Source organism: Hyla sarda, chromosome 7, assembly GCF_029499605.1.
Source record: "Hyla sarda isolate aHylSar1 chromosome 7, aHylSar1.hap1, whole genome shotgun sequence".
Taxonomy (NCBI): domain Eukaryota; kingdom Metazoa; phylum Chordata; class Amphibia; order Anura; family Hylidae; genus Hyla; species Hyla sarda.
In genome coordinates, this window is record NC_079195.1 from 1,717,840 (window position 1) to 1,744,127 (window position 26,288).

At 46.5% G+C, this 26,288-nt stretch overlaps 1 protein-coding gene across 3 annotated transcripts; it reads right to left on the minus strand.

The window, feature by feature from the left end:
- Positions 1-10,160: 10,160 nt before the first annotated feature.
- Positions 10,161-23,928, minus strand: LOC130282623 (zinc finger protein OZF-like). 3 transcript variants are annotated; one of them, XM_056531060.1, is made up of 5 exons: positions 23,844-23,928; positions 16,740-16,887; positions 15,392-15,585; positions 12,114-12,228; positions 10,161-12,009 (listed from the first exon to the last, which is right to left on the minus strand). In XM_056531060.1, exons 3-5 carry the CDS (start codon positions 15,512-15,514, stop codon positions 10,595-10,597), a joined length of 1,653 nt encoding a protein of 550 aa, XP_056387035.1. In that variant the 5' UTR covers positions 15,515-15,585; positions 16,740-16,887; positions 23,844-23,928; the 3' UTR covers positions 10,161-10,594. The 3 variants fall into 3 exon arrangements, with proteins under 3 accessions (XP_056387035.1, XP_056387034.1, XP_056387033.1); XM_056531059.1 differs by lacking the exon at positions 23,844-23,928 and adding an exon at positions 23,339-23,513; XM_056531058.1 differs by lacking the exon at positions 23,844-23,928 and adding an exon at positions 20,802-21,032.
- Positions 23,929-26,288: the final 2,360 nt, after the last annotated feature.

Sequence of the window (26,288 nt, forward strand, 5' to 3'; positions counted from 1 at the left end):
CCTTTGCTGTCTACACGGATAATAACCCGTTGGCCCACCTAAACACTGCCAAGTTGGGTGCTATCGAACAGCGTTGGGCTTCAAGATTAGCCAATTACAGTTTCACAATCAAGTACAGAAGCGGCAAGTCGAATGTCAATGCAGACATACTGCCTAGGATGACCCCTGGCGAAGACGTGTGGGAAGACGTGAAGATGCCCCCATTTTACCAACGGTTCATGATCCAGAATGTTGTGACCTCTCTCATGGACGGTGAACCCAGGTCCGAAAAGGTTAAAGAAGACCTATATACCTGGAAGATGCTTCAAGATGAAAGTTGATCATGGGGGACTACCTTCTGGTAAAAAAAAAGGTACCAATCAGTCTACGCAGGGCTCAGTGTGACTACGAGCTGAAACATCTGTGGCGACAGAGGAAGCGACTGTTTGTGCACAAGGGACTGTTGTACCGAAATTCTTTGGATCCGGTCTCTGGTGATCGACTTCATCAGATTCTGGTTCCCCAAAGAGACGTGGCGATGGTCCTTAACACATACCATGATCAGTCAGGACACTTTGGAGAACACAAAACCGAAGCTACTGTAAGGCGAAGATTCTATTGGATCGTAATGCGGAGCAACATTGAGAAATGGTGCAGTGAATGTGCTGTCTGTAACGTCACCAAAAATGTGCGCAAGGATGCAAGAGCACCCCTCCATTCCATGCAGAGTGAAAGGCCTAACCAGTTGGTCATGCTAGACCATGTCAAATTGTCTCCTTCCCAGTCCGGGTACACTTATGCTCTCACCATGGTGGATAACTACTCCAAATGGGTTGTCGTTGTACCCGTTAAAGACCTTACAGCCAAGACAGTGGCCCAGATGTTCTACTCCAATTGGGTGCAAACCCTTGGCTGTCCGGAGTCTGTTCTGACAGACCGTGGAACAGCCTTCGAGGCCCAACTCTTCCAAGAGCTGTGTCAATTCCATGCCTGCAAGAAACTCCGGACTACTGCTTACCACCCCCAGGGGGAACAGGCTCTGTGAGTGCATCAATCAAGTCTTTATCCACATGTTGAGGGCAGCCTCTGTATCCACACATGAAGAGTGGCCCTGGTTGCTGCCTGAACTATTGGAGAGCTATATTAACATAGTCCATTGTTCCCCTGCATCCTAACCAGTGGCACATATGGGGTATTTTGCCCCCATGGAACTGGTTAGGACCGGTGGAATGACACACAGCAAGAAATTAAGTCTTTAGAGCCTCCCACCCTCTCCATATAAGGAGGAGAAACACCCAGCCCCCTTGTGTTTTTTTTCCTGGAGCTCCCGCGACGTCACTTCCTGTTTTGGGGCTCCTAGTTTCTCTTACTTCTACGCTTCAAAACCAATGTGTTTTGCCTGGAAATATTTTCTTACTTCCTGGCTATGCCAGGATAGTTTTGGGGACTCTTTTTCTCCCTATTTAATAAGCTTAAATTCATAAGTTCCTGTACCTCCCATTTGGGAGCGGGGTCTAAGGTTGCTGAGGCAGTCTGTAGGTCTCCTGGAGCGGTGCTGCAAGTTTCTTGTTGTCACTTACCTTGAGTCCTTAGTAATATAGCCTTGCTCTTAGTATTACAGCAGTTTGTGCTATTTTCCGTACTACTGTTTAAAGCAGATGATTCCCTCCTGCCTTTGATGAAAACAGTGGAAGAAACCAGAGAAAGGTCCCATTTTAACCAAACGGTTTAAAAGTATGTTTCCCATTCAGGAGGACCAGGTGTCTTCCTGGGGACCTATTCCTAAGGTGGATTTGGCCATCTCTAAACTGTCCAAACAGACCCTGGTGCCATCTGATGATGGTTCTAGCCTTCAGGATCTAATGGACCGCAAGGCTGACTGCGCCTTCAGCTGCTCTTACTCTACTGCCTCATCTGCTGCTTCGGTAGCTATTTCTTCTACTGAGGTAGCTAACTTTTTGAGAAACCGTTTTTCTCAAATCCAGTCTGACTTGAACCAGGGGGTCTCAAGAGATGACATCCTTGCTTCCTGTAAGACTGCTAGTTTAGCGATTGACTTCCTTTGTGATGCTGCTCCCCAGCAATTAAAGCTTGCTGCCAAATCCATGGCTCTCTCTGTTGTGGGCCATCACCCTCTGTGGCTTAAACCTTGGTGGTCAGATACGTCCTCTAAGCATACTCTGTGTGCTATGACCTATGAGTCTGCCATTCTGTTCGGGACCGAACTCGACCGTATTATGGAGGGGCTGTCTGATAGGAAGGAGAAATCTCTTCCTCAGCAGTCCTTTCGTGGTCGAGGCAGAAGGTACGGAGCCAGGTCTGGCTCCCTAAACAAAACCCAGAAAGATTGGGGTCCCAAAGACAAAGGGGCGCTAGATGCTCCAGGGGTTCCAAGGGCGGAAAGTCCTTGGCGCCCTGACTACAGGCCTCTCCGAGGCTCTTGGATTGTTGCCAGTGCTCCCATTCTGTCTCAACTCCCTTCCCCTTCCATTCCTGTGGGTGGTCTCCTTCAGCATTTCCTGTCCTCCAGGGAAGCTCATATTCAAGACCCTTGAGTCCTTCGAATGATCTCGGAAGGTTACAAGGAAGAGTTGGACAACATTCCTCCAGACAAGTTTGTCAGGACCAGACTTTTACCTTCCAACAAACAAACAGTTTTGGAAGCTTACATCCTAGAATATCTGCAAAAGGGTGCCTTGGAAGAGGTTCCTCTTCAGGAGAAGGGGACAGGAATCTATTCTCCTGTGTTCTTCAAATCACTGGGGACTGGAGAATGATAATAGACATAAGGTTTTTCAACCGGTCTATCAGACACAAACATTTCCGGATGGAAACAATACGGTCTGTCATCAATCTTCTAATGCCAGGGGACTTCCTGGCAACCTTGGACCTCAAGGATGCTTACCTTCATATTCCCATCGGTCCTGGGTCCAGAAGATTCTTAAGGATCACTGTCCAGATTCAGGGCGTGTTGAAATACTATCAGTTCATTGCCCTCCCGTTTGGAATTTCTTCGGCCCCACACACCTTTACCAAGGGGAAAGTTTCTGTGGCGGCATCTCTACGACTTCAGGGACTATGTATAGTCCCTTATCTAGATGATTGGCTTCTAAAAGCCTCTTCTCAAGCGATCCTGTCCCAACATATTAACACAGCTGTATCCTTCCTCCATCAACTAGGACAGATAATCAATTGGAACAAGTCCAATCTTCAGCCAGCCACCTCAGTGAGATTCCTGGGGTTCCTGATAGACTCAGACTCAGTAGCTGTGACTTTTCATCTAACTCCCGAAAGGAAGCTGCAGGTTCAGGAAACAGCCCAATCTCTCTTAGTTCCCAGGAGGGTAACCCTCTGTTATCTAATGAGAATGTTGGGACTAATGTCAGCAACTGAGGAAACGGTTCCTTGGGCATTATGGCACCTGCGTCCGCTTCAGGCGGAAGTATTAGCCAAGTGGGATCACAGTCTGGAGGGACTAAATTCCGTGCACTCCCTGCCTCCTCTAGTCCGGTCCCCTCTGAGATGCTGGAGTCATCTACAGGACGGCAAATCCCTGATCCAACCCGATTGGATCATTCTTACCACAGACGCATCCCTTGTAGGCTGGGGAGCGCACTTGTTGGACAAAACAGTCCAGGGGTCCTGGTCACCCCAGGAGAAGGTGTTGTCTTCAAACCTCCGAGAAATTAGGGCCCTCAGGTTAGCCCTACTCCACTTTGCGCCTTACATCCAAGGAAAGGCGGTGAAGGTTCAATCAGACAGCATGACGGCTGTTCTATATATCAACAAGCAGGGAGGCACGAGGTCACAAAAATCTCCTGAGAGAGATGGGTGAGGTTAATTTCTGTCCAATCCAGGATCACACCTTTTGTCGGCCGTCCACATCCGGGGCACTCACAATGTGATAACGGATTGCCTGAGCAGAGGTCTTCCTACCCGAGAGTGGTCTCTTCATCCAGACATCTTCAAGGAGATTTTGCGCAGGAGGGCATGCCAGAGATCGATCTCATGGCAACGGGGTTCAATGCCAAGGTGCAAAGGTTTTGCTCCCTTTACAGTAGATAGATGCACTGTCAATCCCTTGGAGGTTCAGGCTGGCCAACATCTTCCCTCCAATTTCCTTGATTCCGAGGGTATTGATGAAAATCAGGCAAGGCCAAGTGTCATAGCCATCATTCCATACTGGCTCAGAGCTTGGTTCACCCAGTTCATTCAGATGAGTCAGGGTTAATTTTGGGCACTAGTGTCGGGGGACACTCACAGCTGCTCCAATCTCCAAATGTTCAACCTGACAGCCGGAGGTTGACCAGTCCCTTCCAAATGTAGAAGGACTTTCAGGGGCCGTCTTGAGGACCTTATCGCACTCTAGATCCGAAGCTATGTCAAGATCCTATACAAGAATATGGAATATATTCTCATCCTGGTGCCAGCTATGCCAACTGTTTGCCAAGAATCCTGCCACTTCTGCAGTTCTTCAGTTTCTACAAGACGGACTAGACAAGGGGTTATCTCCTTCCACCCTTACAGTGCAAGTGTCTGCCATCTCAGCTTTTCTCCACAGGTCTCTTTCTCAAGATCCTCCGGTTAGAAGATTCCTTAAAGGAGCTTCTAGAATCAAATCTCAAAAGAGGTGCAGCTCACAACAAAAGGACCGAGGCAATTAAAGCTATAGCCAGACCCCACCGGCATCAAGGGAAAGATAAATTCAAAATAATAGCTTATACCTCCAGGGCCTCACCATCCAAGGTGCATAATGATTTGAGTGGAAATAGATGTAAATACAACAGCATCAATATAAATATGGTTAATAACATTACACATAAACTGGCACTTTATAGAATAATCCCACTGGGCCCTAGTGACACACATATTTCTTCTGAGGAAGGGGTCAGAGGACTACAATTCCCAGCACCCTAAAACGCGTTTAGGTCACTGACACTGTTCACATTGCTACTATCAGTGTCCGCATCTAACCCTGAAAGTCCCGGTACCAGAGGAGTTAATCCAGCTCCATTCTGCCCTGCCTGGCGGCACCTTACCTCCAACTGCCTCCCGCAGTCCAGGTCTCCACTCGGGACGCCGCTCCCGGGCTCACTGTCGCTCCTGTGCTCACTGCCGCTCTTGCCGGAGTGTCGGTATCTCACCATCAAGAAGCAGCCGGAGAGCAGCCACCGCCTGCGGTACGGAGCATTGCGTCACGCCCCCCTGCCATCGGGGCTGCGAGTGCAGCGCTAGACCGCGATTTACCATCTGAGGACATACGGTAGAGGACACAATAGCCGCAGGCCATCGGCTTACAATAGCGAGTACCAGGCGGACACAAGCGGTGAGAAACACCATCTTAATCATTTGTTTATACCATCTGGAGATTGACTCTGCATTATTTCTATCAAGTGCATATATTTTCGCCATTTAACGGGACTTTCATAGAGTAACCAGACTATATCCATATATACCGGATTATCGGACCACATTCCGATTTTTTTGCTTTTTTTCACAATAATTTATCTGATATCCCACTAGGGCCCAGTGGGATTATTCTATAAAGTGCCAGTTTGTGTGTAATGTTATTAACCATATTTTATATTTAAATTTTTTATATTGACGCTGTTGTATTTACATCTATATCCACTCAAATCATTATGCTCCTTGGATGGTGAGGCCCTTGAGGTATAAGCTATTATTTTGGCTTCTAGAATCAAGCCTACAATCAGTCGACCTATCCCTGCATGGGATCTATCAGTCGCGCTCAGGGGGTTATCATCTTACCCTTCAAGCCTTTGGAGGAGGTGGATCTTAAATATCTCACCTTGAAGATTACCTTCTTGTTAGCCATTACCTCTGCAAAACGAGTCAGAGAACTCCAAGTTTTCCCACTCATTTGAGCCCTACACTCAGTTCCTTTTACGAATATCAACCAGGTTGTTTCTCTTCCTGTGTTAGCTCCACTCCCCTCCTCGGAAAAAAACAGAGGCCTTCTCAGCCTCGACCTGTCGAGATGTCTCAGGATCTACCTGGATCGATCCAAGGAGTTCCGTAAGGATAAAAACCTGCTTATACTTTTTTCTAGTAGCCGTAAGGGCCACAAGGCTTCCAAACCAACTATTAGCTGGATTAAGGAAGCCATTCGGGAGTCTCATGTTTCTCAGGGTCTGGAGCCCCCTGAATTTGTTAAAGCTCACTCTACTAGAGCAGTAGCTACCGCTTTTGCAGAGAGAAGCTCGATTCCTTTGGAACTCATCTTTAAGTCAGCTTCTTGGAGTTCTCACTCCACCTTTATCTCACACTATATAGAGTGGATTCCAGAAAAGCTAGCTATTCCTCATTTGGGTGGTCGGTATTATCCTCCACCAGGCATGAGTGCCCTCCCATGGGCGTATCTGCTTGCTTAATCCCCATATGTGCCACTGGTAATACATAAGGGAATCGTTAAGTTCGAACACTAATTTGTTTTCCCTTAGTCCTAACAGTGGCACAACAATCCGTCCCTATATTTTCTGCATGTTATTTCTTTACTTGCCATTACACAAGGGGGCTGGATGTTTCTCCTCCTTATATGGAGAGGGTGGGAGGGTCTAAAGACTTAATTACTTGCTATATGTCATTAAAAATTCCACCGGTCCTAACCAGTTCCACGGGGCAAAATACCCCATATGTGCCACTGTTAGTACTAAGGAAAAACAACTTATCGTTAGAAATTAACGATTCTATGGGGTACACATTCTAATTGATGATAGGGCGACATAGGCAGCTGCCTAAGGACCGAGCATTTAGGCTCCAAGCCCCGTTCAACAACTCTCTGCAAGCCTCCCTGGAGTGGGTCTCTGACCACCAGAGAAGAATCCAAGAAGCCAAAGAAATTGTCGGCAAGAAGATGGGCAAGGCTCAGCAAAGACAACAACAGGACTATAATCTTCATACCTCTGCCAAAGCACTTCAATTGGGCAACAAAGTGTGGCTGCGGAAGTTTCCAAGAACCCATAAGTTGGACTCTATCTGGGAGACAGAACCGTACACATACATTCTGATGTGTACAAAATACAAAAGCATGGGTATGAGCCGCAACTTGTTCATCAAAACCGGATCAAGTGTTTAAAAGAACAGCTGCCAGTGCTCCCAGCAACATCTCCTCCAGCCGTCAGACCTGCGAGAGAGTACGTCCCAGGCGAAGGGATCCATCCATCTATGGATTTCCCCATGTTTTCTCCAAGTCAGCCTGCAATCTTCTGTGTCTCACCAACCCCGGGGCCAGTACAACCCACACTAATCTCCACAACAGACCCGGTCTTGTCACCGTTGGCTCCAGCTTATACCTCCCCTCTCTAGAGTGCAAACCCTGTCACCTGTCTCTCCACCACTGCTGCCACCGACTCCAAATCCAACTAGTCCTGGACTAATACCAGCTCCTGAGTTCGCTGAGGAAGAGCCAGCTGCCGTTCCAGAGGTTCCAGGAGCTCCCGAAGACGAAGGCGTTCCAGACTCTCCAGAAGTGGTGTTGCGCAGGTCCCAAAGGTCAACACAAGGACAAATTCTCACAAGGTACAAAGATTAGCACACAAAATAGTGTATAAGGTTATGTACCACAAATAGTAAGTTCATATGTAAACACTTAAGTTAGGACTGTAACATTACTTGAAGTCCCAGTCCACAAATGTCGAATGTATATATATATCTGTCTAAGATTCTTCTGTCCTCGTGAACAGGGTACTCTACTGGCCAGAGGGTTCCCCTGAAACTAAAAATAAGACACATGTAGAGGTAGAGTACATTATGCAGAGGTAAAATGGTTATATAGTATCATACTACGTTGTTGAGTTTTGGGGAGAAGTGTTAAGCACCGAAGGGGCCCCAAGCACCCAAAGCATTGGGTAAATAGACTCTAGCAACCCAATCTGCAAACTTGTGTGTATTCTGGTCTAAAACAGGCATAGGCAAACTTCGGCACTGCAGATGTTTTGGACTACATCTCCCATGATGCTTTGTCAGTATTTTGGCTGTAAGAGCATCATGGGAGATGTATATCAAGAGGAAAATGTCCAGCATCCAGGTTGAAGTAAAATAGGGTATTTCTTTATTTGATAATTTGCATAAACACAATAAAATCTGACACGTTTCACGCTTAGACAACTCTATGACTAAGCGGAAAGTGTAAAACACATCAGAGGTTTTATCGTGTTTATGCAAGTTATCCAATAAAGAAATACCCTGTTTTACTTCAACCTCAATGCTGGATATTTTCCTCTTGATATTGTTCTACAATGAAGCCGGGGGCAGGACCGGCGGGTCCGTGCACAGGTGTGGAAGCTAATCTGGGTGAGATGACGTTACTTGAAGAAAAGGCAGGAGATCCAGCACTTCAAAAACAAGCAGCTTTATTGTAGAAATGACCCAGTAAAAGCGGTAGATAGACACGTTTCGAGTGCATGCGCTCTTCCTTCCACGAGGAAGAGTGCATGCGCTCGAAACGCGTCTGACTACTGCTTTTACTGTGTGTCATTTCTACAATAAAGCTGCTCATTTTTGAAGTGCTGGACCTCCTGCCTTTTCTTCATGCTGTGTGGTACCTAGGCAGGCACCGGTCCGTGCACCGAAGTAGGAGAGAGGAGCTGGACTTTGTTCTCTATTGACTGAGCTGTCGTTACATGTTTTTATCATGGGAGATGTAGTCCAAAACATCTGCAGTGCCGAAGGTTACCTATGCCTGGTCTAAAATGTGTTCCTATAGCAGTTACAAAACTCGTTAATCCCACATGTTTACCAAACCATGGAACATGTATGGACATTTACAGTGTTACATGAACTCCTTTCTACCTTGTTCTATAACCAGACCTGTGAAGGACATTTTGCATAATGCCCCATTAACTGTCACTAGGCCCCAGTGGCCACTTCAATCCGCCACCCTCCAGGACTGGGCATTGAGGATGACTGTATTTAAGAGGGGGAGTTTGTGGTGGCCCAGTACAGGAGATATTACCCCATGCTCCTGTAGTCCTGTCAGGCAGCCTCCCTCAGTGTCCCTTGCATCTGTTTCCCCCTGTACATATGTTCTGCAGTGTATTGTATTATAAAATGTGTTGTATGTTTAAGAGTTATGTCATGTGATTGTTACCCAGGTGGTACCAGTGACCAGGTGATCCAAGGGGTGACCTATGGGCTCCCTGCTAGTCTCCCACATATAAGCCCTGGGTGGAGCTAGCTTTTCTCTTTCCTTACAAGTCTTTGCTGAGTTCCAGGGCATTCGTGCCTAGTGTGTGTGTGTCCAGAGTGTTGGGGCCTCAAAGTCCAGTCCTGCAGACACCATCAAGTCAAGTAAGATAAAGTCACAGCTTTATGAGTCAAGTCAGTCCGTAATCTTTCAAGTCAGCGTGGTCTGCATTCAACTGTCCAGTCCTACTACAAGTCCCAGCAAGCCCTTAAGGTCTCTGCCCTTGGGTTCTGGCTGAACTGTATAGACTTTACCAATCTACCCTCAGTAAAGCTACCGTTGTCGTAACTTGGCGTTGGAGTCTTTATTGCCTCCGTGCCTAGCCCAGGATCCAGTGGTAAACCTTCGGTTGGTTATAGGCTAAAGCACGCCCTGGTGTCACAAATACAAGGGGTTAATTCAATCTGCCCCTAGGGTAACAACATCTGCCCTCATCACACCCCGTTACCACAGATGACTATTGGGATGTCCACTCCTAGAAAGATTGTGGTTGGTCTTAAAAGGGGTTATCCAGTCAAGGACATCTTATCCGCTATACAAAGGATAGGGGATAAGATGTATGATCTCGGGGGGGGGGGGGGGGGGGGGGGGGGGGCGCCAATGGACCACCGCTGGGACACTGTGCAGTACCTGCATTCTTTCTATGCAGGGCTGCGTCTCCAGTCCTGGAAAGCTTTGTTTCCGGGACTGGAGACGTGATGTAATGCCAAGCCCCCTCCTTTCATGTCTATAGGAGGGGGCATGATGGCCATGATGGAAGCACTTAGTTTCTGGGATGTGATGCCATGCCCCCTCAATTCATATTATTTTTCACACAAAGCTTCTGCATTCTACCCTAGTTTTAGTGAAATAAATAATGACACAGTGGAATCTGCTGGGTGTTGTGGTTCATCTGAAGTTGTGATGTCATAGAGGGTGTCCTTTCCTTACCTCATGACTGTGACTAATCCAATTGAACACATTTTATATGTCGCTATTACAAATCATATTTTATTCTTTTATATAGCACCAACATATTCTGCAGCGTCGCCATGACTCACGTCTATCCCTGCTTCTTGGGTCTGACAATCTGGATTCGAAATAAACCAAATTCGGATGTTTTTGGAGTAAACCAGAGAAACCCACCCAAACATGGGACGATCTTGGTTCGAATGAACCCCAAGACCCCCAGCGCTATATTGGGAGAGATTTATCAAAACCTGTCCAGAGGAAAAGTTGCTGAGTTACCCATAGCAACCAACCAGATTGCTCCTTTCATTTTGCAGAGGCCTTGTTATAAATGAAAGAAGCGATCTGATTGGTTGCTATGGGCATCTTTCTCTCTGGACAGGTTTTGATAAATCTCCCACATGTGACCATCCCGTAGAATTATTGTGGTATCTTCCAGGCTTCCTGGGGTACAGAGGAGCATTATGTCCCTACAGAGTGGACACTACGATGGATGAGAAGTTCAGCGTTGCTCATGAAGTAGGTGTCACACTCCGGGCACTTGAAGGGTTTACTTATCCTGTGGATTTCCTGGTGTTTGATGAGAGTGGAGCTGTACCGAAAGGATTGACCACAATCGGGACAGGCGTACGGCTTCTCCCCCGTGTGGAGTCTATGATGCCGGGACAGACTGGACTTATCGTTGAAGCGTCTCCCACATTCGGAGCACATGAACGGTTTCTCCCCCGTGTGGATCCTCACGTGACGGACAAAATGGGAACGATCGGAGAAGGATTTGCCGCACTCTGGGCAGGAGAACTGTTTTTCCTTGGAGTGGTATTGCTGGTGCTTCACGAGAAGGGCATTATTCCTGAAACAAGTCCCACACTCTGTGCACAGGAAGGGCACGTCCCCAGTGTGGACCTTCTCGTGTTTGAGAAGCTGATAGTTCCTGGTGAACCTCTTGCCGCACTCCGGGCATGCAAAGGGCTTTTTCCCCGCGTGGACTTTGCAGTGGGCCACCAGTTCATACTGGTTCATGAAGCGGACCTCACATTCGGGACACTTGAAGGGCTTGGAGATGAGGTCGGCGTGCATCCTCTGATGTCTGCTGAGGTACGAGCGGTCACTGAAGGACTTCCCACAATCAGGGCAGGTGTACGGCTTCACCCCGATGTGGACGCTCTGGTGTCTAATGTAGTGGGAGATTTTGGAAAAGGATTTTCCACATTTAGAACATAGAAATGGCTTCTCCCTCATGTGAGTTCTCTGGTGAAGGACAAGCAGCTGTTTTGTCAGGAAATCTTTATTACATTTAGGACAAATGAACGTTTTACATTTTTGGTCCCGGTTTCCTGAGATCTTCAGATCACTTGCTGGGTTCCCTTGGAGGGGGGCAGTGTTCTCCATGTTTCTGGCCATTTGTCCATTGTTAACGTCGTCTTCCACCATATGAGGAGCCCCGGCCTCAATGGCTGAAGGACCTTCCTTCTTGATTTGAACGAGATGTCTCTTGTACAGGGCGGTGACATTTTTTTTCCGGTCCACATTTCTCAGGCTTCGTTCATCACACGAGACTGGTTCCTCCTTAATCTGAAGGCGTAGATATTGGGGTGTATGATCTGTGGACAATTTGGGGTCGTTGAGGTTTCTTCCATCACATGACACCGCTTCCTTTTTAATCTGTGGTGATGGACTTTGCTGCACATGTTCTGAGGACGGAGGTAGAGACGGCTTTTCGGGCTTCTTAAGATTTCTTGCGTTGCCTGATGTTAATTCCACAGTCCTTGTTTTCTTCAGTCGTGAGGCGCCATCTTTGAATCTCATGGCTCGGTTACACATCTTGGTGAACCCTGGTCCGTGAATGTCCACTCTTCTATATCCACTATATGAATCTCCTATAATGACAGGAAAGAGACTTAATACATTTTATACCAGGAAGAACCAACCACATCAGTCTACGAGGTCACATAATATAATATACAGATAGAACAGATCCTACCTGGTAATACACAGGGATCCTCCATAATGTCCTGGTACAGATCCTTGTGTCCTTCTACATACTCCCACTCCTCCATGGAGAAATAGACCGCCACATCCTGACACCTTATAGGAACCTGACACACAATGATACCGTCATCACCAGACCCCTCCATTACCGTATAATGTCCCAGCAGTGTCACCTCTCTAATCATCACCAGACCCCTCCATTATTGTATAATGTCCCAGCAGTGTCACCTCTCCAGTCATCACCAGACCCCTCCATTACTGTATAATATCCCAGCAGTGTCACCTCTCCAGTCATCACCAGACCCCTCCATTACTGTATAATGTCCCAGCAATGTCACCTCTCCAGTCATCACCAGACCCCTCCATTACTGTATAATGTCCCAGCAGTGTCACCTCTCTAATCATCACCAGACCCCTCCATTACTGTATAATGTCCCAGCAGTGTCACCTCTCCAGTCATCCCCAGACCCCTCCATTACTGTATAATGTCCCAGCAGTGTCACCTCTCCAGTCATCACCAGACCCCTCCATTACTGTATAATGTCCCAGCAGTGTCACCTCTCCAGTCATCACCAGACCCCTCCATTACTGTATAATGTCCCAGCAGTGTCACCTCTCCAGCCATCACCAGACCCCTCCATTACTGTATAATGTCCAGCAGTGTCACCTCTCTAATCATCACCAGACCCCTCCATTACTGTATAATGTCCCAGCAGTGTCACCTCTCCAGTTATCACCAGACCCCTCCATTACTGTATAATGTCCCAGCAGTGTCACCTCTCCAGTCATCACCAGATCCCTCCATTACTGTATAATGTCCCAGCAGTGTCACCTCTCCAGTCATCACCAGACCCCTCCATTACTGTATAATGTCCCAGCAGTGTCACCTCTCCAGTCATCACCAGACCCCTCCATTACTGTATTACGTCCAGCAGTGTCACCTCTCCAGTCATCACCAGACCCTCCATTACTGTATAATGTCCCAGCAGTGTCACCTCTCCAGTCATCACCAGACCCCTCCATTACTGTATAATGTCCAGCAGTGTCACCTCTCTATTCATCACCAGACCCCTCCATTACTGTATAATGTCCAGCAGTGTCACCTCTCTAATCATCCCCAGACCCCTCCATTACTGTATAATGTCCCAGCAGTGTCACCTCTCCAGTCATCACCAGACCCCTCCATTACTGTATAACGTCCAGCAGTGTCACCTCTCCAGTCATCACCTCCATTACTGTATAACGTCCAGCAGTGTCACCTCTCCAGTCATCACCAGACCCCTCCATTACTGTATAATGTCCAGCAGTGTCACCTCTCTATTCATCACCAGACCCCTCCATTACTGTATAATGTCCCAGCAGTGTCACCTCTCTATTCATCACCAGACCCCTCCATTACTGTATAATGTCCAGCAGTGTCACCTCTCTAATCATCACCAGACCCCTCCATTACTGTATAATGTCCCGCAGTGTCACCTCTCCAGTCATCACCAGACCCCTCCATTACTGTATAATGTCCCAGCAGTGTCACCTCTCCAGTCATCACCAGACCCCTCCATTACTGTATAATGTCCCAGCAGTGTCACCTCTCCAGTCATCACCAGACCCTCCATTACTGTATAATGTCCCAGCAGTGTCACCTCTCATCACCAGACCCCTCCATTACTGTATAATGTCCAGCAGTGTCACCTCTCCAGTCATCACCAGACCCCTCCATTACTGTATAATGTCCCAGCAGTGTCACCTCTCATCACCAGACCCCTCCATTACTGTATAATGTCCAGCAGTGTCACCTCTCATCACCAGACCCCTCCATTACTGTATAATGCCCCAGCAGTGTCACCTCTCCAGTCATCACCAGACCCCTCCATTACTGTATAATGTCCAGCAGTGTCACCTCTCCAGTCATCACCAGACCCCTCCATTACTGTATAATGTCCCAGCAGTGTCACCTCTCCAGTCATCACCATACCCCTCCATTACTGTATAATGTCCCAGCAGTGTCACCTCTCTAATCATCACCAGACCCCTCCATTACTGTATAATGTCCCAGCAGTGTCACCTCTCCAGTCATCACCAGACCCCTCCATTACTGTATAATGTCCCAGCAGTGTCACCTCTCTAATCATAACCAGACCCCTCCATTACTGTATAATGTCCCAGCAGGGTCACCTCTCTAATCATCACCAGACCCCTCCATTACTGTATAATGTCCCAGCAGTGTCACCTCTCCAGTCATCACCAGACCCCTCCATTACTGTATAATGTCCCAGCAGTGTCACCTCTCCAGTCATCACCAGACCCCTCCATTACTGTATAATGTCCCAGCAGTGTCACCTCTCTAATCATCACCAGACCCCTCCATTACTGTATAATGTCCCAGCAGTGTCACCTCTCCAGTCATCACCAGACCCCTCCATTACTGTATAATGTCCCAGCAGTGTCACCTCTCCAGTCATCACCAGACCCCTCCATTACTGTATAATGTCCCAGCAGTGTCACCTCTCCAGTCATCACCAGACCCCTCCATTACTGTATAATGTCCCAGCAGGGTCACCTCTCCAGTCATCACCAGACCCCTCCATTACTGTATAATGTCCCAGCAGTGTCACCTCTCCAGTCATCACCAGACCCCTCCATTACTGTATAATGTCCCAGCAGTGTCACCTCTCCAGTCATCACCAGACCCCTCCATTACTGTATAATGTCCCAGCAGTGTCACCTCTCCAGTCATCACCAGACCCCTCCATTACTATATAATGTCCCAGCAGTGTCACCTCTCAATCATCACCAGACCCCTCCATTACTGTATAATGTCCCAGCAGTGTCACCTCTCCAGTCATGACCAGACCCCTCCATTACTGTATAATGTCCCAGCAGTGTCACCTCTCCAGTCATCACTAGACGCCTCCATTACTATATAATGTCCCAGCAGTGTCACCTCTCCAGTCATCACCAGACCCCTCCATTACTGTATAATGTCCCAGCAGTGTCACCTCTCCAGTCATCACCAGACCCCTCCATTACTGTATAATGTCCCAGCAGTGTCACCTCTCCAGTCATCACCAGACCCCTCCATTACTATATAATGTCCCAGCAGTGTCACCTCTCAATCATCACCAGACCCCTCCATTACTGTATAATGTCCCAGCAGTGTCACCTCTCCAGTCATCACTAGACGCCTCCATTACTATATAATGTCCCAGCAGTGTCACCTCTCCAGTCATCACTAGACGCCTCCATTACTGTATAATGTCCCAGCAGGGTCACCTCTCCAGTCAGTATCTCCACCATCTTGTAGATGAGTTCTAGGATCTTCTGCTCCTTTGTCCTCTCAGGTATCGGTGAGGGGGCGGTGGAGGCTCCATGACACTGTCCCGAGCCCTGCTCCATTCTCCCGACAGATGGGGGCGGCTGTTGGAGGTCTCACAGTCTTCAGGGGTCTTCTTCACGACAGTGTAATCCTGAGTACGGAGAGACCCCGATAAATATCATTATAGACAGACCCCTCACCACTCCGGTCATGTCCTGTATTATTAATAATAAGGTCATGTGACATTATTGCCACGATCTTACACAAACAAATGGCTCTCTTATCACCAAGAAGAGATTGTAGTGCTCCAGTGAGTCACACTGCCCCTTGGGCCCATTATGATGGTCAGGACCCCCCCCCCCCAGAGGTCATGTGACGTCCTCACCTCTCCAGTGAGTCACACTGCCCCTTGGGCCCATTATGATGGTCAGGACCCCCCCCCCCCCCCCCAGAGGTCATGTGAAGTCCTCCCCTCTCCAGTGGGTCACACTGCCCCTTGGGCCCATTATGATGGTCAGGACCCCCCCCCCCCCCCAGAGGTCATGTGACGTCCTCACCTCTCCAGTGGGTCACACTGCCCCTTGGGCCCATTATGATGGTCAGGACCCCCCCCCCCCCCCAGAGGTCATGTGACGTCCTCACCTCTCCAGTGGGTCACACTGTCCCTTGGGCCCATTATGATGGTCAGGACCCCCCCCCCCCAGAGGTCATGTGACGTCCTCACCTCTCCAGTGGGTCACACTGCCCCTTGGGCCCATTATGATGGTCAGGACCCCCCCCCCCCAGAGGTCATGTGACGTCCTCACCTCTCCAGTGGGTCACACTGTCCCTTGGGCCCATTATGATGGTCAGGACCCCCCCCCCCCCCCAGAGGTCATGTGACGTCCTCACCTCTCCAGTGGGTCACACTGCCCCTTGGGCCCATTATGATGGTCAGGACCCCCCCCCCCCAGAGGTCATGTGACGTCCTCACCTCTCCAGTGGGGTCACACTGTCCCTTGGGCCCATTATGATGGTCAGGACCCCCCCCCCCCCAGAGGTCATGTGACGTCCCTCACCTCTTCCAGTGGGTCACACTGCCCCTTGGGGCCCATTATGATGGTCAGGACCCCCCCCCCCCAGAGGTCATGTGACGTCCTCACCTCTCCAGTGGGTCACACTGTCCCTTGGGCCCATTATGATGGTCAGGACCCCCCCCCCCCCAGAGGTCATGTGACGTCCTCACCTCTCCAGTGGGTCACACTGCCCCTTGGGCCCATTATGATGGTCAGGACCCCCACCCCAGAGGTCATGTGACGTCCTCACCTCTCCAGTGAGCAGGTAGATGATCTGGATGGTGAGGTTGAGGATCCTCTCGGTCACCTCGGAATCCTTCTTTGCCATTCCCGGGGATATGGTCTTTGGGAACATCTATGAGGATCAGGTGATCAGGTCACATGAGAAGATCCTCCCCCTGAGAACGAAGAACAGGGATCGGCTGCCATCAACCATTATATATGAAGGATATCGTGATGGAGGCTTCGGGGCCTACATATTATATATAGCACGGTGCGGCACAGAGGGCCAACGTTATATCCCCCCATATAACAGTATACGGCACATTATATATCCCCATATAACAGTATACGGCACATTATATCTCCATATAACAGTATACGGCACATTATATCCCCATATAACAGTATACGGCACATTATGAATCCCCATATAACAGTATACGGCACATTATATCCCCATATAACAGTATACGACACATTATATACCCCATATAACAGTATACGGCACATTATATCTCCATATAACAGTATACGACACATTATATAATCCCCATATAACAGTATACGGCACATTATATCTCCATATAACAGTATACGGCACATTATATCCCCATATAACAGTATACGGCACATTATATCTCCATATAACAGTATACGGCACATTATATCTCCATATAACAGTATACGGACACATTATATCCCCATATAACAGTATACGGCACATTATATCCCCATATAACAGTATACGGCACATTATATCCCCCATATAACAGTATAGGGCACATTATATCCCCCATATAACAGTATAGGGCACATTATATCCCCCCATATAACAGTATAGGGCACATTATATCCCCCATATAACAGTATACGGCACATTATATCCCCCCATATAACAGTATACGGCACATTATATCCCCATATAACAGTATACGGCACATTATATCCCCATATAACAGTATACGGCACATTATATCCCCATATAACAGTATACGGCACATTATATCCCCAATATAACAGTATACGGCACATTATATCCCCATATAACAGTATACGGCACATTATATCCCCCATATAACAGTATACGGCACATTATATCCCCATATAACAGTATACGGCACATTATATCCCCATATAACAGTATACGGCACATTATATCCCCATATAACAGTATACGGCACATTATATCCCCATATAACAGTATACGGCACATTATATCCCCATATAACAGTATACGGCACATTATATCCCCATATAACAGTATACGACACATTATATCCCCATATAACAGTATACGGCACATTATATCCCCATATAACAGTATACGGCACATTATATCCCCATATAACAGTATACGGCACATTATATCCCCATATAACAGTATACAGCACATTATATCCCCATATAACAGTATACGGCACATTATATCCCCATATAACAGTATACGGCACATTATATCCCCCATATAACAGTATACGGCACATTATATCCCCATATAACAGTATACGGCACATTATATCCCCATATAACAGTATACGGCACATTATATCCCCATATAACAGTATACGGCACATTATATCTCCATATAACAGTATATGGCACATTATATCTCCATATAACAGTATACAGCACATTATATATCCCATATAACAGTATACAGCACATTATATCCCCATATAACAGTATACGGCACATTATATATCCCCCATATAACAGTATACGGCACATTATATCCCCATATAACAGTATACGGCACATTATATCCCCATATAACAGTATACGACACATTATATCCCCATATAACAGTATACGGCACATTATATCTCCATATAACAGTATACGACACATTATATATCCCCATATAACAGTATACGGCACATTATATCTCCATATAACAGTATACGGCACATTATATCCCCATATAACAGTATACGGCACATTATATCTCCATATAACAGTATACGGCACATTATATCTCCATATAACAGTATACGACACATTATATCCCCATATAACAGTATACGGCACATTATATCCCCATATAACAGTATACGGCACATTATATCCCCCATATAACAGTATAGGGCACATTATATCCCCCATATAACAGTATAGGGCACATTATATCCCCCATATAACAGTATAGGGCACATTATATCCCCCCATATAACAGTATACGGCACATTATATCCCCCCATATAACAGTATACGGCACATTATATCCCCATATAACAGTATACGGCACATTATATCCCCATATAACAGTATACGGCACATTATATCCCCATATAACAGTATACGGCACATTATATCCCCATATAACAGTATACGGCACATTATATCCCCATATAACAGTATACGGCACATTATATCCCCCCATATAACAGTATACGGCACATTATATCCCCATATAACAGTATACGGCACATTATATCCCCATATAACAGTATACGGCACATTATATCCCCATATAACAGTATACGGCACATTATATCCCCATATAACAGTATACGGCACATTATATCCCCATATAACAGTATACGGCACATTATATCCCCATATAACAGTATACGACACATTATATCCCCATATAACAGTATACGGCACATTATATCCCCATATAACAGTATACGGCACATTATATCCCCATATAACAGTATACGGCACATTATATCCCCATATAACAGTATACAGCACATTATATCCCCATATAACAGTATACGGCACATTATATCCCCATATAACAGTATACGGCACATTATATCCCCATATAACAGTATACGGCACATTATATCCCCATATAACAGTATACGGCACATTATATCCCCATATAACAGTATACGGCACATTATATCCCCATATAACAGTATACGGCACATTATATCTCCATATAACAGTATATGGCACATTATATCTCCATATAACAGTATACGGCACATTATATATCCCCATATAACAGTATACAGCACATTATATCCCCATATAACAGTATACGGCACATTATATATCCCCATATAACAGTATACAGCACATTATATCCCCATATAACAGTATAGGGCACATTATATCCCCATATAACAGTATACGGCACATTATATCCCCATATAACAGTATACGGCACATTATATCCCCATATAACAGTATACGACACATTATATCCCCATATAACAGTATACGGCACATTATATCTCCATATAACAGTATACGGCACATTATATCCCCATATAACAGTATACGGCACATTATATCTCCATATAACAGTATACGGCACATTATATCTCCATATAACAGTATACGGCACATTATATCCCCCCCATATAACAGTATACAGCACATTATATCCCCATATAACAGTATACGGCACATTATATCCCCATATAACAGTATACGGCACATTATATCTCCATATAACAGTATACGGCACATTATATCTCCATATAACAGTATACGGCACATTATATCTCCATATAACAGTATACGGCACATTATATCTCCATATAACAGTATACGGCACATTATATCTCCATATAACAGTATACGGCACATTATATCTCCATATAACAGTATACGGCACATTATATCCCCATATAACAGTATACGGCACATTATATCCCCATATAACAGTATACGACACATTATATCCCCATATAACAGTATACGGCACATTATATCTCCATATAACAGTATACGGCACATTATATCCCCATATAACAGTATACGGCACATTATATCTCCATATAACAGTATACGGCACATTATATCTCCATATAACAGTATACGGCACATTATATCCCCCCCATATAACAGTATACAGCACATTATATCCCCATATAACAGTATACGGCACATTATATCCCCATATAACAGTATACGGCACATTATATCTCCATATAACAGTATACGGCACATTATATCTCCATATAACAGTATACGGCACATTATATCTCCATATAACAGTATACGGCACATTATATCCCCATATAACAGTATACGGCACATTATATCCCCATATAACAGTATACGGCACATTATATCCCCCCCCATATAACAGTATACGGCACATTATATATATCAGACTTCTCGCTGTTACCTTCCCCTGTAAGTTGGATTGTTTATCACATGCAGCAGGACAGTGAGATAACCCGGAAGTAGTTGCTGCAGGGAGTTATGGGAGTTGTAGTTTATAGTTGTGGCTGACAGTAACCACTAGAGGGAGCTCTGTTTCTTATCTAACGTCTTTTGTCGCGGAGCCATCTTGGCGGAGACAGACTCGTGTTCACACTTAGATTTATCACAACCTGTCCAGAGGAACAGTCGCTGAGTTCCCCATAGCAACCAATCAGATCGCTTCTTTCATTTTTCAGAGGCCTTTTCAAAAGTGAAAGCAGCGATCTGATTGGTTGCTATGGGCAACTCAGTGACTGTTCCTCTGGACAGTTTGTGATAAATCTCCCCCTTTATGTTCAATCCCCAAACTTTATCTCTTCATGTAAGAGAACACGAAATAACATTGGCGCCAGAAACCGCGCGAATATCCGAAGACAATCTCCATACACCAGAGGTTCCCAACTAGAGTGCCTCCAGCTGTGGCCAAACTACAACTCCCAGCATGCCCAGACAGCCAAGGTTATTTCACTGAGAGCTGTAAACCTCTGTATAACACTAAGAGCTGTAAACCTCTGTATAACACTGAGAGCTGTAAACCTCTGTATAACACTAAGAGCTGTAAACCTCTGTATAACACTAAGAGCTGTAAACCTCTGTATAACACTGAGAGCTGTAAACCTCTGTATAACACTAAGAGCTGTAAACCTCTGTATAACACAGAGAGCTGTAAACCTCTGTATAACACAGAGAGCTGTAAACCTCTGTATAACACAGAGAGCTGTAAACCTCTGTATAACACAGAGAGCTGTAAACCTCTGTATAACACAGAGAGCTGTAAACCCCTGTATAACACTAAGAGCTGTAAACCTCTGTATAACACTGAGAGCTGTAAACCTCTGTATAACACTGAGAGCTGTAAACCTCTGTATAACACTAAGAGCTGTAAACCTCTGTATAACACTGAGAGCTGTAAACCTCTGTATAACACAGAGAGCTGTAAACCTCTGTATAACACTAAGAGCTGTAAACCTCTGTATAACACTGAGAGCTGTAAACCTCTGTATAACACTAAGAGCTGTAAACCTCTGTATAACACAGAGAGCTGTAAACCTCTGTATAACACTAAGAGCTGTAAACCTCTGTATAACACTGATAGCTGTAAACCCCTGTATAACACTGATAGCTGTAAACCCCTGTATAACACTAAGAGCTGTAAACCCCTGTATAACACTGAGAGCTGTAAACCTCTGTATAACACTAAGAGCTGTAAACCCCTGTATAACACTAAGAGCTGTAAACCCCTGTATAACACTAAGAGCTGTAAACACTGAGAGCTGTAAACCCCTGTATAACACTGATAGCTGTAAACCTCTGTATAACACTGAGAGCTGTAAACCCCTGTATAACACTAAGAGCTGTAAACCCCTGTATAACACTAAGAGCTGTAAACACTGAGAGCTGTAAACCCCTGTATAACACTAAGAGCTGTAAACCCCTGTATAACACTAAGAGCTGTAAACACTGAGAGCTGTAAACCCCTGTATAACACTAAGAGCTGTAAACCCCTGTGTAACACTGAGAGCTGTAAACCTCTGTATAACACTAAGAGCTGTAAACCCCTGTATAACACTAAGAGCTGTAAACCTCTGTATAACACTGAGAGCTGTAAACCCCTGTATAACACTAAGAGCTGTAAACCTCTGTATAACACTGAGAGCTGTAAACCTCTGTATAACACTAAGAGCTGTAAACCCCTGTATAACACTGATAGCTGTACACCCCTGTATAACACTAAGAGCTGTAAACCCCTGTATAACACTAAGTGCTGTAAACCCCTGTATAACACTGAGAGCTGTAAACCCCTGTATAACACAGAGCTGTAAACCCCTGTATAACACTGAGAGCTGTAAACCCCTGTATAACACTGAGAGCTGTAAACCCCTGTATAACACTGAGAGCTGTAAACCCCTGTATAACACTGAGAGCTGTAAACCCCTGTATAACACTGAGAGCTGTAAACCCCTGTATAACACTGAGAGCTGTAAACCCCTGTATAACACTAAGAGCTGTAAACCCCTGTATAACACAGAGCTGTAAACCCCTGTATAACACAGAGCTGTAAACCTCTATATACCTCTGTATAACACTGCTAGGGTCACCTAGAATGTATTCCAGTAATTTTTTGCTAAATGTATCCCTGGGAGCAGCAACAGGATTGGTGGGTGACGTTTGTCTCACAATAGTGAAGAACCTGATGACAGTAAAATTGCTTGTAAAATGTAACAATAATTCTTCCTTTTTTATGTAAGATCACGGTGAGTTGTCCGTGTGTCTTCCTGGCTGGTAGTAGTAGTACATCCCTTTGGTGACCACTCATGTCAGGTAGGTGTTTGGTGCTGGAAAGCTGTGGCTAGGTTTTCCATATAAAAATCCAATTTAGCCTGACTCCCAGAAAGTGAAAAAATCCCCCCATTCTGGCTTTATTTTAAAGGTCTTAGAATGAGGCTATCCAATACTCACCTCTTTCCCTCATGTGCACGTCTATCAGTGTCAAGGATGGCAGCTAGTGCAGTGGTGGACTAGTGGTAGCTGTATCCAGCAGACAGCAGGTGGTGGTGGACTAGTGGTAGCTGTATCCAGCAGACAGCAGGCAGTGGTGGACTAGTGGTAGCTGTATCCAGCAGACAGCAGGCAGTGGTGGACTAGTGGTAGCTGTATCCAGCAGACAGCAGGTGGTGGTGAGGTAGTGTTATCTGTAGACAGCAGGTGGTGGTGAGGTAGTGTTACCTGTAGACAGCAGGTGGTGGTGAGGTAGTGTTACCTGTAGACAGCAGGTGGTGGTGAGGTAGTGTTACCTGTAGACAGCAGGTGGTGGTGAGGTAGTGTTACCTGCAGACAGCAGGTGGTGGTGAGGTAGTGTTACCTGTAGCCAGGAGGCGGTGGTGAGGTAGTGTTACCTGTAGACAGCAGGTGGTGGTGAGGTAGTGTTACCTGTAGACAGCAGGTGGTGGTGAGGTAGTGTTACCTGTAGCCAGGAGGCGGTGTTGAGGTAGTGTTAGCTATAGCCAGCAGACAGCAGGTGGTGGTGAGGTAGAGTTAACTGTAGACAGCAGGTGGTGGTGAGGTAGTGTTAGCTGTAGACAGCAGGTGGTGGTGAGGTAGTGTTACCTGTAGACAGCAGGTGGTGGTGAGGTAGTGTTAGCTGTAGACAGCAGGTGGTGGTGAGGTAGTGTTACCTGTAGCCAGGAGGCGGTGTTGAGGTAGTGTTAGCTATAGCCAGCAGGTGGTGGTGAGGTAGAGTTAACTGTAGCCAGCAGACAGCAGGTGGTGGTGAGGTAGAGTTAACTGTAGCCAGCAGGTGGTGGTGAGGTAGTGTTACCTGTAGACAGCAGGTGGTGGTGAGGTAGTGTTACCTGTAGACAGCAGGTGGTGGTGAGGTAGTGTTACCTGTAGCCAGGAGGCGGTGTTGAGGTAGTGTTAGCTATAGCCAGCAGACAGCAGGTGGTGGTGAGGTAGAGTTAACTGTAGCCAGCAGACAGCAGGTGGTGGTGAGGTAGTGTTAGCTATAGCCAGCAGACAGCAGGTGATGGTGAGGTAGAGTTAACTGTAGCCAGCAGGCAGTGGTGAGGTAGTGTTAGCTGTATCCAGGAGGCGGTGTTGAGGTAGTGTTAGCTATAGCCAGCAGACAGCAGGCAGTGGTGAGGTAGTGTTAGCTATAGCCAGGAGACAGCAGGTGGTGGTGAGGTAGTGTTAGCTATAGCCAGCAGGTGGTGGTGAGGTAGTGTTAGCTATAGCCAGCAGGTGGTGGTGAGGTAGTGTTAGCTATAGCCAGCAGGTGGTGGTGAGGTAGTGTTAGCTATAGCCAGCAGGTGGTGGTGAGGTAGTGTTAGCTATAGCCAGCAGGTGGTGGTGAGGTAGTGTTAGCTATAGCCAGCAGACAGCAGGCAGTGGTGAGGTAGTGTTAGGCTGGGTTCACACTACGGTTTGTAATTACGGTTCCCGTATACGGCTCGGAGGAGGGGTGGGCGGGGCTTAATCGCGGCGCTCCCGCACTCAGCCGTAAAGGGAACCGTAGTTAATGTATGTCTATGAGCCGACCGGAGTGAACCGCAGCCTCCGGTCGGCTGCTTTTTCGGTCGTATGCGGCCACGTTTTTGCCTGCGGTCGGGAAACCGCATACGGACGAAAAAGCAGCCGACTGGAGGCTGCGGTTCACTCCGGTCGGCTCATAGACATACATTAACTACAGTTCCCGAATACGGCTGAGTGCAGGCGCCGCAATTAAGCCCCGCCCACCCCTCCTCCCAGCCGTATACGGGAACCGTAATGACAAACCGTAGTGTGAACCCAGCCTTAGCTGCAGACAGCAGGTGGTGGTGAGGTAGAGTTAACTGTAGCCAGCAGACAGCAGGGAGTGGTGAGGTAGTAGTAGCTGTAGCCAGCAGGTGGTGGTGAGTAGTGTTGAGCGGCATAGGCCATATTCGAATTTGCGAATATATGGCCGAATATTCGTCATATATTCGCGAATATTCGCATATTTGTAATATTCGCGTTCTATTTTCGCACAAGCAAAAATTTGCGAAAGCGAAAATTAACATATGCAAAAATTAACATATACAAAATCAGCATAAGGGAAAATTCGCATATGCAAAAATTTGCATATGCAAATTTTCACATATGCGAAAATTCGCACAGTAGTATTGGAGTCTTCTTTACACCACACAAGCTGGAAGCAGAGAGGGATGATCACTGTGATGTGTACTGTGAAACAAAAAAAAAATAAATAAATAAAACGAATATTCGTAATTACGAATATATAGTGCTATATTCGCGAATATTCGCGAATATACGATATTCGCGAATAAAATTCGCATTGCGAATATTCGCGAGCAACACTAGTGGTGAGGTAGTGTTGGCTGTAGCCAGCAGACAGCAGGGAGTGGTGAGGTAGTAGTAGCTGTAGCCAGCAGGTGGTGGTGAGGTAGTGTTAGCTGTAGACAGCAGGCAGTGGTGAACTAGGTATACTTCTAGCCAGGCTTTGTGATACCTAATTCCTAAATATGCCTGTGCCTCATTTTCTCTCTGTAGAGACGGCACTGTGCCTGGTTTCTTGCATCTGGAAACCTACTAAATAATTTCCGCATGGCAGGATAAAATAAATAACTAGGTACATCACCACCCGACTGCGCCCCTGTACGTCACCACCCGACTGTGCCCCTGTACGTCACAACTGACTGTGCCCCTGTACGTCACCACTGACTGTGCCCCTATACGTCACCACCCGACTGTACCCCTGTACGGCACTTGACTGTGCTTCTGTACATCACCACCCGACTGCGCCCCTGTACGTCACCACCCGACTGTGCCCCTGTACATCACCACCTGACTGTGCCCCGGTACATCATCACCAGACTGTGCCCCGGTACATCATCACCAGACTGTGCCCCCGTACATCACCACCTGACTGTGC